Consider the following 11,753-nt stretch of genomic DNA (forward strand, 5'->3'; position numbering starts at 1 on the left):
GTGGTAGGACTTTGACCATGGCCTGGGAAACAAGGAAGTAGGTAACCCTCCTTTTCCATGTGCTCACTGTGGGTGTGTGACTTCATTAATAGACACCAGTGAATACAAAACTGGCAGATACACTGCACGGTATTACATTAAAATGATAGTGCATTAGAGTGGGTATTTGCACCCTAACACACCAATAAGGAAAGCTACATTTTTTTTTTTTTTTTTTTTGCATCATTTTCATTTGCCTTCTTTGATCTTGTACTTTTCATGCTCATTGTAACAACATGAGTAAAATGAAAAACATGTGGTGTCTCACATAATTGCATTGCTTAGTCCAGCACACATCCAAAGCAGTCAAGTAATGGCATAAAGTAACATCAAACACAATCAAAACAATGTCACGTTTATTTCCTTATCACGAAACTGGAGATCTCTGATTGTATGTCAGATCACATGGTCCAACCAGGTAAAACATTCACTCAGACACTGTAAAATGTGACCGACTATTGCTTAGAAAGATCAGTAACTATTCCTTGAAACCCTCCCTGTGTCTATAAGATCATGTGAACCATTTACAGGACACTCCACACACAGCTGACTGTGGATGGAGAGTAGTCTGTTTCTGTCCTGTTTCATGGTGTTCAGTAGTAAATATGCAGAGTCTGCAGCCCCGGTCTCATGAGTCTTTTCTCGGTTGAAGAAATGGAACTGAAATTTCTTTCATTTCCTTCTTGTCTACAGTCTTTCTGACATGGTCCTTTCACACCAGTGAACGCTTGCATATAAAAAGCGTACTAGCACCAGGTGATGTGAGAGTTTCCTCTGTAGCAGCTAGGTGGATATTTTTTAAATAATTTTTATTCATGTAGTTAAGTGGTTCTAAGAAAGTTATCCGATATGCTGTCTTGTGTTGTGTTAAATTTAAGTCTGGTTATTTTTTTTTTTCATTTCATTCAGTTACTGAGAAAAAAATCCCCTCAAGAGCAGTAATAGAATTTAATCAATTAACACTCTGACGTATATATTTATAGGCTTGAGTGTGTGTAGAGTGTATCACATTGTAGTATATTCTGAATTCAGTATTTTTTAAGATATCTGCATGTTATTCTTTTTTTGTCTTGATTGTCTTTGTCACTGTCTTTCACCTTGAACTTGAACTTGGCCTCTACTAGGAGATCTTTAGTGATGTTTGTGATTTTGTACTCATGATCACACCAGACACAGCACAGTTTCGATGATTAACCAAGCTGCTAATTCAGAGTTGTGCATGAGGATCAGTCATCTGATGTGTTCTGTGTGTTTTCCAGTCAGTCCTGGCATCTGTTGCAGGACAGGTAGTTTGACAGAAGGGTAGGATAGTCAGTCATCACCCCTGTGGCCCCCACTTCGAACGCAGCCTCTATATCCTGGTCTTCATTGCACACAAACAATTGCACCTGCAATTACAGATAAACGAAAGACGTCATCTTTTTTCCCCTCTTAGCATAATTCACAATTTAATTGCTTTGTAAACTCCGCAGTCCCACCCAGGGGTTTGAAATGACTATGCGAGACACCAGGGTTGGAGTTGTTTTGGTGCTACATCTAACTGTCAAAATAAAGCCAACATCAGCACAAAGGAGGACACGGGGCCATCAAGAGAGCAGGACAGACTGCTGGGGCTCCTTCAGAGGAATGTGATTCCGTTATTTCATGAGATATTACATCTTCCTGTGTTTTGGTGATTGATGGTGGGAAACCCTGTTCTTAGGTGCTTGACATTTGAGTCAAGACCTAGTAATGATATGGCCATGGCATATGACTTAAATTGTTTTCATGCTCATGAAACCATTCAGTGACTATTCATGTCTCGCCAACTGGAGTGATGTCTTCCTAGAAGTGATTACTTTTATCAGAAGAGGAATGGTGCATTATATGACACACAATGGTTTTGTAGGTCTTGGACTATTATATCTATTCTTATTGTTGTTGTTATAATTTTTACAGTTATTTTTGGTTTGAACAATAAAAATTCCCCTATGTCATTTCAGTATACTGTGTATGTTATTTATGTAATTATTTATGTAGGTATTTACCAGTATTGAGATATGACACTGGCAACTTCCCTACTGTGTCAAAAGGAAACCTCCCTTATGACATGCTCCATATATCCTCTTAATATAACTCCCACAATCTTCTTCAGAAATGACTTTAATACGATGATTCAAAGAATTTTATCAAGTAATAATAGCTCCTTGGCCACTGCTGTGTTCTCCCTCTACTTTTAAACAGGCAGCAGTTCAGCTCCTCTTAGATCAACTTTCCCTGGATCCCCCAAAAACTTAAAAACTAAACTGGAATTTTGGAAAAGTTGTTCAATTGATATGCATTTTGAATGACAACATTTGCGAGAAATTTCAATCCTCAGGCCGCTCCATAGGACGCAGGGATTAATTAATTCATTCAATGTCTTAACCCACTTTTTCCTCCTTCAGGGTCACGGTCAGGATCTCCACTGGAAGGCAGAGAAACGCCCTGCACAGGTAGTTGGTTCATTACAGTGCTAAAGCAGATATACAAGCCAATTCTCCCACGCTCCCCCTCACACCTATGGGCAATCCGCATGACTTGCATGGCTTAGGAATGTGGGAGGAAACAACATTCCTAAGACATAAAAGCACATTACCATGAAACCTGCATGAACACAAGGAGAACATGCAAAGTCTGCACACAAATGACTACAAATCCAACCCGGGGCGAAAGCACTAACCACTGAACCACCGTGTCATCCAGCATGGACACAGCACTCTTATAGTAACAAATTGTTTTAGCAGGAGATGCAAGTGATTGCTCAATGCAGTTCTGTTTCTTTTTAGAGCTTAGTATGGTATCTGACATAGAGGATCATGCAATTTTAATTAACCTAGTTTAAAAAGTGGGTTGGTATCTCTGGCTCAGCACTGTGCTGAGTCAGATCTTTTCAATGAAAAATGATTGTTTTTACACTCAACTCATCCTCCTCTGAAGACATAACTTCTGGGGTCCCACAGGGCTCAATTCAAGGTCCGGTCCTTTTTTTTTTTTTATATATCTCCCTCTAAATCACACTCAGCACCATGATTTGTAAAAATAATGTTTCTTTCCATTGCTACTGAGACAATCCCCAGTTACAGCTCACTTTTAACATCGTGACAACCCCAACTGTGTGAACACTCCCAAACACTGCTTTGCAGACATCAAGAGCTGGATAACTTTTTACAACTCTCTGTGAGCAAATCTGCATAGTCTTATTTTATCTTCCTGTTTTCTTTGTCTTCTAAAGCCCTTTGAAGACACTGCCTATAGTTACTGTGCTCTAGACGTCTATCATTAACATTGTGATGATGTTTCATACCTGAATTCCGCGGGCTGCAAGGTGATTAAAAAGACTCTTCCTCATCGTTAACCTGAAAGGACATTAGTACATGTAAAGTGTATTAAAATTAAGATTTTTTTGTTTTGTTGTACATCAAAGGCATTGGCAGGTAGTTTTATCTTACTTTGGGGAAATACAGGACTACAAATAAAGATACTGGTGTACTATTATTTGCAGTCCTGAATTTAATCTTCTCAATATTTCCACACAACTAGTGTAACAACTACTGAGTGTGCCCCAAAATGTTGTTATTTTATTACAACTATGTGTTGTGTTTCATTTTGCATTAGAATTAGTTTTGCTTAACATTTATCTATGGACTTTAACACTGGCATACCATGGAACACAACTCTTTCATGGTGAACCTCTTTGGCATAAATACACCCAGTTATGTAAGCAAATCAAGTCAAATAAAGCTGGGCTGAGATCAATTAAAACTATGTAATTTTTCAGCTTTCTTCTAATGAAACTGCACTAACTTTTCTAACAGAAAGATGACCAGTCTGTTCCTCAGGATGTACTTCTCAGGAATGAAAGTCCTTCATGAGGAGAGAGAGAGAGAGAGAGAGAGAGAGAGAGAGAGAGAGAGAGAGAGAGAGAGAGAGAGAGAGAGAGAGAGAGAGAGAGAAACAAAATAAGTCTGGATACACCCCACTTCCAACCCCAACTCATGTACACACGTGCACTACTGCACACACTCAGAGCAAATACAAGCCAGATAAGAGCAGCACAGCCTACTAGGTAAACACAGACGGGCTACAGTCAGGGTGATTTAAAACAGTGGTTTTCAACCTGGGGCCTGGGCACCCCCAGGGATCCCTGAGGGGGTTTCAGGCAGTCCACAGAAAAATGGTGAAAATTTAAATTTCACTATAATTTCACTGACTAGAGGTTATGACTATTCTGTTCATGGGTTTCACACCCTGCACTGTTAATCTGCCAGTCTTTAGTACAGACTTTTATGGAATAACTGAATCTTATCAGATAGAGCCTGATGTGTATCAGTTTGATCAGTCTGGGGGGGCTTGATACCAAAATGTTTGAAAACCACTGATTTAACCAACACACAATAAGTCAAGGACTGAAATATGGAATATAGCTGAGAACACACACTATTTTACCTTACTGCCATTTGGCTTGTTATTTTACACACTAAACAAATTACCAGTTCCATAGAGTTTATCTAACGACACACCCACACACTCACGCACGCGCACGCACACACACACGCGCGCGCACACACACACACACCTGTTGATGATGCGTGGGAAGTAGAACTGCAGAAAGCTCTCTCCCAGTGGCACAAAGGGCAGCAGGCCGCTGTAGAAGAGGAGGAGAAGCAGCACACCTCGTCTAACAGTGAAGTTGTATGGCATGGAGGGGTTCTGGGACGAGAGAGAGAGAGAGAGAGACACATGGTGGAGGTGGGCGCCACAAGCAGGACAGAGGAGGTGTTGCTGAGCAAGTGTTACCAAAAATTCAGCACAAACAGCAGAGGTTTGGTTTTAAAATGAGGACTGACAGAACGATGGCTCACAGAAAAAAATGTTATAAAACCATCAGATTGCCATGTGCACCTTTCAATGTTGAACCTCCAGCTAAGATTCACATTAATTTAGATCAAGTAAAGATCTGTTGACTAAACGGGCTTCATATATGACAAGAAATAAAACATTTTTTTTTTTCTAGAACAGGCCTGGGAGATAATTTGATAATTGAGATAATTTGTCTCCCCCAAGTGGTTTGTGTACCGTTCTGCGGCAATTCTCCATGATGCTGGAGTCCACTGTTGCCCAGACGGTGATGTCCTCCCTGTTGTAGTGTTTCACCAGGTCTGACACCTAGAGGAGGACAGGGGACAGACTCAGACAGGACCAAATAATGTTGAGAAATGAGGGAATAGAAAAGGAATTTAGTTCTTAGGATTAATATAATTGACAAATATTACAAATGTAAAAAAAAAAAAAAAAAAATCTGGCATGTTGAATAAAGACACACATTACTGTTGCAGGGACAACAAGGGATCACACAAGACAATATCACTCAACAGACAGGGACAAACTGATGGCAACATCACGTGAAGAAAACTTCATAAAGCTGATTGTTTTATCAAAGGCCAAACCACAAGGATGAATAACCTGATGCAACCTGATGCTATTTTCTTGTGGTTTACCTAATAGATTTAAGTATACAGGCCACCTCTGATAATTATTAAAATGAAACTCTTCACTTTGACAATGGGCATCACTTAGTTTTAACAGCTCACAAAAGAAAAAACATTGAGAAGCCATTTTAAAGGGAAAAGGTGGCCCTGCGACTAATAAGGCACTTGAACATCGTGTATTATTAGGTGTTGGCGTGTGTTTGAGCAGCAAAATCAGTATGTTTGCAGCAGTGTGGTGAATAGCCAGAAATGCGTCCCACGCATCATGGATGAAAATGAGGAATGAAATCACTGAAATTAAAGACATCACATAAATCAATTACTCTGTCTCCTTCCCCAGCATCCACCACAGTGCCCTTGAGCACCAAACCCCTCCAAAATCTCCCAGCGTTTGTACGAGCATGGAGCTGCGTGATCAAAGTACACAGGTATGCTCGGCCAAACTTCCCACAGGAAAGAAAACATAAAAAAAAGAAACTGCTTTATGACATTGATTTATTGTACAAGCTGCAAAAACCTACATGTTCAAACTTGCCTGCAGTGCAGTCTCAGGCTCTGGCTGCTCATTGTGTATGAATTTTAAGCGCTGTGCTGTTTTACTTTTACTTTCATTCTTATATGTGCTTTTATTGCTGTTTTTTATGTGCTCTTGGTTTGCTATGTGAAGCTATGTGTTTAAATCTCTCTAAAAGTGTCTGTCAGTTTTAAAAAGAAAATCTTGTATTATGTTACCTTATATTACAGTTATCATTCATTGGGATGAGGTGAGTTTAAATGTTTAGTGGAAATTCCAGCTGAGAAATCTGGCTGTTTCGGTGCATTTAATGGAGACCCAGGCAAGAGGGAATGTGGTTGGACAGGAGAGACAGGGACTCAGCACACCCAGGATATTGATCATTCCTGAGAATTAAGATTATCTGATATGTCTAGCAGTCTTTTTAAAGAGACTTGGGAACCCGCTGAAAAGATGATGTGGTGGGAGTGGAGCGTGTTGTCTCTACCTTCTGTATCAGCAGGCAGTTGTTCTCTTTGATCTCGATGTTGACAGGAACGTCTGGGAACTTCCTGAACAAGTCCTCTAGCAGAGCAAACTTCCTGTCTGCACCGCTGCTGTAGCGGCCTGGAGGACAGGAGGGGTGAGAGAGAAGGAGATATACAGCGCTTCTCATAACAACGCTACAAAGGGCCTCACTCACAGCCAAGAAAAAGACGAGCTGTAGGAACAGAACAACAAAGCTAGATTCATGAAGGGGGGAGAAAAAGTTAAAAAATGTAATTCAAAAGACGATACTGACTGTGCTGCTCGCTCCCTGCTACTGACCTACTTCTGGATGAAACGGCTTTTTTGTTAATTGTTCAGACGGAGTGAGCATGGCACAGAGAGAGAAAGTGATACACACCTGCATAAAAGGTCACCTCCAGCCTCTCCTTATACAAAGGCAAATCCTGAATGAGTGGAAAAATCACATGTAGTTAGGCAGCGACAATTATAACAGACAGCTCCACTGCACTTCTTAATTACTTATTAATATGAATAATATTATTACAATTATGATAATGAAATGAAAAAAACAGAATCCAGCATGTTCTGGGGGATCAACCAGTTACTGTGTTAAGATAATCAAGTTTTCCTTTCCAATTGCTACGTGCAAACTTTATTATTTCATTTAAAATAACCAGTGTGATGATGATCACAATAATGAGAATCTTAAATTTGATGGCTGATATTATCAGATACACTGATATTATTCACCATACTGAAGCATGTCAACTCCACTTATTACTGGTTTTTGCAATCCACACCAGCTTGGTTTCCAAGGAAACACTCGCACGGATATAAACAGCTAATCCCTGATGACCTTGTCTTGGTACAAGCTACTATGCAGATTACTGTGCATGGAAATGATCCGGTCTTGTCACTGTTCAGTAGACATAGCATCCTGAGGCTGTTAGTATTGTTGCTATTAACCTGGGTTAATAGTAGTCACAAATAATTCTTTCTATTTAAATCTGGATGGCAAAACAGACCACAGAAGATGAGATTAAAACAACAGAGTGATTAATGTCAGTTTTCAATGCATGAACTTCAATTTCATGATCACATCCTTTTGTTATGTGCAACAAACCCCGACCATGGCACTAAGAGCAACCCCCAAAGCACTATTAGCAAACACTTTCTGGTTTCCTTCAGTCACAACTTGACCCTGTGACCTTTGCCCCCCGACCTTCAGATCGAGAGATGAGAGGGTGACGTCGTGGCCGGTCTGCCTCAGCAGGTTCTCATCATGTGACACCACCACGTGGCCGTCGTGTGTCACGTGACAGTCCAGCTCCAGCATCCCTGTGCCCTGCTCCACCGCACTGGGGACAGATGGCAAAACAGAGGGAGAGGAGATGAGAGAGAAAAGCACACAAGCAAAAGAAAGAGAGGGAGGGAGAGAGAGAGAGAGAGAGAGAGAGAGAGAGAGAGAGAGAGAGAGAGAGAGAGAGAGAGACCATTCACTGATTCACTGAGCAAGCTTTTGTTGTCCAGTGTGCCTGTTTACAAGGCAACAGCAAAAGGTACATGACGATTACATTATGAAACCCCTGAAAGATGTTCATAAAAACGGAAACTTAAACAGTAACAGTATTAAACCATAAAGAATAAAATAACGGATTCAACTCGACTGCATATTAGATTTAATAGTTCTGCTAGAAAACAAAAAACAGAGAGGTTCCAAAAAATAAAAATTTGTATGATTGATCTAATCGAGGCATTTCATTTTATTTGTGATGGTGCCTCCACATGTACGGTGCAAACAGTAAACAGCTGGTAACTCTTACTCTCACCATTAATTACCAGGTATGTACAAGTAAAACAGGTTGGTAACAAAAGTTCTTACAGGGAAATTATCTGGAAAGCTTCCAGATAATTTTAAGAACGAAATAACTTCATACTTACAATCCACTTTGATAAAAAAAAAAAAAGAAAATGCTTTTGTTGCCAATATCCTTCCTGCTAAATTCCTAGTAGTTCATCACCTGAGAGGAAACTATGTCATCACCATTTGTTTACCAAGTACTTCCCAGGAATATATTTAGTAATCCAGCTTCCAGATAACTGCCCAGTTAAGTATTTGTACTACTGACTTCAAAGTAAACACTTTAACGGACTGTAAAGGTAAAGCATAAGCCAACAATCTTACTAAGATCAGTGTTTTTCAAAGTGGAGTCTTGACAGGTTTCCGTGGGTCCTCAGCAAAATGAGAAATTTCACTGTAATTTTCTGGAATTTGACCATAGAAAAACTGTAGGAGTGATCGTTTTAATCTCACCCCTTGGAATCTATTTGTCAAGGTTCGAGTATGACATCTAAACTATTTGATACTTAACATAAACCAAAATATCTTTTTATGTCATTTCACTTCCAAAAAAAGGTGTGAGATGAGACGTTCAAAGGTGCAGAGAAGGTCACGGACTTTCTGAGACCGGTCAGCCACTTGGCTCAGGGTTGGATACTCACTGTGTGAAAGCCTCCATGGTGCTTTCTATCCTCTCTCCACATCCTGGCAACAAGCAGAGGAGGCAAGGGTGAAAACAGGGTGGGACAGGTGTGTCTGAGAACATGCACACCTTGAGCCATGACCCACATTTTGATGAGATACAGCAGCCTCTAAGATTTTTGTTAGTAGATGTGATTTAGCACAGAAATGCCAAGGTGTCTGCACTGTCTGTTCTGTGGGTGAGGAGATAACAGCAATGGACCTGAGATCAAAAAATAAAGCTCCTACATTCAATCGAGCCAAGAATTAAATGGTATAACTAAGTTTTTTCATCCTAAGGCAGCATTTTACAAACCACTACTTTGCATGCGTGACTGGAAGGGAAGGATCAAGTGTTATTCCTCCTTATTGCAGAATATACTTATCAATACACATTTGCATTCACATCAACATGCTCCTTTTAACTTGTTTGCATTCTTATCTACTTTATTACATAGGCTAGAAAACACTGATATACGTTGAAGAACATTTAATATTGAAGGAATTATTTTTCACACTGTTCTGTCTTCATCACACATTTGTGCAGTTACCAGGCACACTGTAGGCATCTGACAGGGCGATGGTGAGCTACTGGTGAAAGGAATGAGCTCTGGGAAATGAAGGCAGTGGAAGGCAAAGGGAAATACTTCTAGATCTTGGCATCAATGTCCCAATCAGTAAGCCTCACCCCTTTTCTCTACGCCTCGATACTGTTCAGCAATCAGCTCTTAGGGCTGGAAATGCAAATTCAAAATGTTGCAGTGCAAAGCTATGAATCACACAGCTCTTCACAGAGCACAGTTTCGACCAGTTTCCAAAAGTTTGAAGCAACTGCCTCATCTTCCCAGCTCCCTCCTGGCGTTAATATAGTTTTCCCAGGATGGCAAAGTCATGACCTAATTGGCTGACATTGATTCTCTATAGGGTTTCCCTAATCTTAGCCATAACCAACTTATGCCTAACCCTAACCTAAGCAATAAGCCAAAAATGACCACTCAAATGACATCACCATCCTGGGTAAAAATGCGGCCCCCTGGCTGGCCTACCTCCTCGGTGGGAGATGTGCTTGGAGTGGAAGACGGTGCATTTCCTCTTGTGCAGGATGTGGGGGTTCTTCAGCAGGTACAGCGAGGTGACAGTGTAGCCCCCAAGGGCTGGAAGGATGAAGTAGAAGAGGTTGCTCATGCTTCCTTACAAACACACATCCAGCTGAGCACTTTGCCCGGCGTCTCTGCAGGATCCCACCTCAAACCACACGTCGAGAAGCTTTTTGGGTGCTCACACAGGCACCAGCAAATACAGAAAAAAGCAAATACAAAAAAAAAAAGAAAAAGAAAACAAGCACGTCCTTGTTGAGCAGGAGATAATTAACCACTTTGAAGATCCTCAACAGAAACCTCTCTGTTCTTCTTAAGGCAGGCAAGTGAATGAAATCCGAGGAATGACAAACGTTATTGTTTAGAGTCAGTCAGCCCGCTACAGGTGCTCTTGTACCTTTACAGAGCTCGGTGTTGTAACAAATTTCTTCCTTGCAAGCCAAAAAAAAAAAAAAAAAAAAAAAAAAACTTGACAAACAGGTAAGGCCAAGAAACTTGCCATGAATGTTTCATGCCACAGGATTTTCCCACCTTTGGTGTGATTCAACTCAAAGTCTCTTGTCCGGGTTGGTCCTGGGTCCTAGCACCTGAAATCTGCAAGGAGCTGTAAAAATCAGTTAATGAAGCACCAGCGCTGGCCTAGAGTTCACCTCTCCCTCTCTCTGCAGCCGCTCCCTTCCCTGTGGCAGTAATATTTCACTCGCTCCAAACCACAGAGGTTGACTGCTTTTGTGCAAGTGGGACACTGCTGCTTTGTGTGCGTGTCACACCTGAGCTGAATAATATTTGCCAATACTGTTTTTTTTTTTTTTTTTTTTTTTTTTTTTTAATTCAATTGCTAGAGGCAGGAAAGCACTTCTTGTAAACTTATATACACCAATTCTGTGACTGAAAAGTTACCTGACCCTGAATTACCCTGACATGATAAACAAAGACTTACTGGCAACTAATACCTTACTGAGACCTAGTGTGCATGTTAGTCCAGATTCTAGCTTAAGAAAATTTTAAGTTAGGTTAGTGCTTTGTAAAAGAGTGATCCATGTGTAAACTCAATATAAAAATCATATTTTGTTGGGTGGCGGCTGCCAGCGATCAGGAAGAGGCCAACCAAGCACTGGAGCATGGCAGGTTTCATCCACCTGGTGTGTATTTAACAAAGGATGGGTGTGTAAACTCATATCTGACCTGCAAGATCTGAGACACAGTGTTAAAAATGACGAGGTGGCTAAAGGCATGCACACACTCTGTGCATTCTGTACGCAGTGTTCCTGATCACATCCCTGTGTGTGTATGTGTACGTATGCACACACACACACTGAGCAAAGTCAGCAGAAGTGTAGCAGTGTATTGTGTAAAGATTCAATAGAATAGCTGAAATGAGGCAAACAATAGTGCGACAGGCCGAGCGCGCTCTCTGAAACGTTACAACAGGACCTGGTTTTCACCAGATTCCTGTAGGTTAACTCTATTCATTCCAGGTGCAATGTGACTTTTCAGCATTTTCTAATGTCGGAAGCTTTTCTTTTTGACATACAGCTCTAATTTAATCTTTAAGGGAAGATAACTTCTCTATACTGTTTATA

At 40.7% G+C, this 11,753-nt stretch overlaps 1 protein-coding gene across 1 annotated transcript; it reads right to left on the reverse strand.

Moving 5' to 3' along the window:
• Positions 1-373: 373 nt before the first annotated feature.
• On the reverse strand, positions 374-10,849 carry gdpd3a (glycerophosphodiester phosphodiesterase domain containing 3a). Its single transcript, XM_030058253.1, has 10 exons — positions 10,120-10,849; positions 9,055-9,097; positions 7,775-7,910; positions 6,950-6,995; positions 6,551-6,669; positions 5,137-5,226; positions 4,637-4,770; positions 3,865-3,924; positions 3,365-3,416; positions 374-1,427 (listed from the first exon to the last, which is right to left on the reverse strand). The coding sequence occupies exons 1-10, from the start codon at positions 10,256-10,258 to the stop codon at positions 1,299-1,301; spliced, it is 948 nt and encodes a 315-aa protein (XP_029914113.1). The 5' UTR covers positions 10,259-10,849; the 3' UTR covers positions 374-1,298.
• Between the last annotated feature and the right edge of the window lie 904 nt (positions 10,850-11,753).

The sequence above is a fragment of the Myripristis murdjan genome, chromosome 8 (assembly GCF_902150065.1).
Source record: "Myripristis murdjan chromosome 8, fMyrMur1.1, whole genome shotgun sequence".
In the NCBI taxonomy this organism is placed as follows: domain Eukaryota; kingdom Metazoa; phylum Chordata; class Actinopteri; order Holocentriformes; family Holocentridae; genus Myripristis; species Myripristis murdjan.

Bases quoted from the DNA above. Each gene is read 5' to 3' on its own strand.
- gdpd3a (XM_030058253.1), bottom strand. From the start codon at position 10,258: ATGAGCAACCTCTTCTACTTCATCCTTCCAGCCCTTGGGGGCTACACT. The intron at 4,771-5,136 runs GTACACAAACCA...CTCTCGTCCCAG, and splicing joins TGGAGAATTGCCGCAGAACG to AACCCCTCCATGCCATACAA. The intron at 3,925-4,636 runs GTGTGTGTGTGT...CTCCTCATGAAG, and splicing joins TTCCCACGCATCATCAACAG to GACTTTCATTCCTGAGAAGT.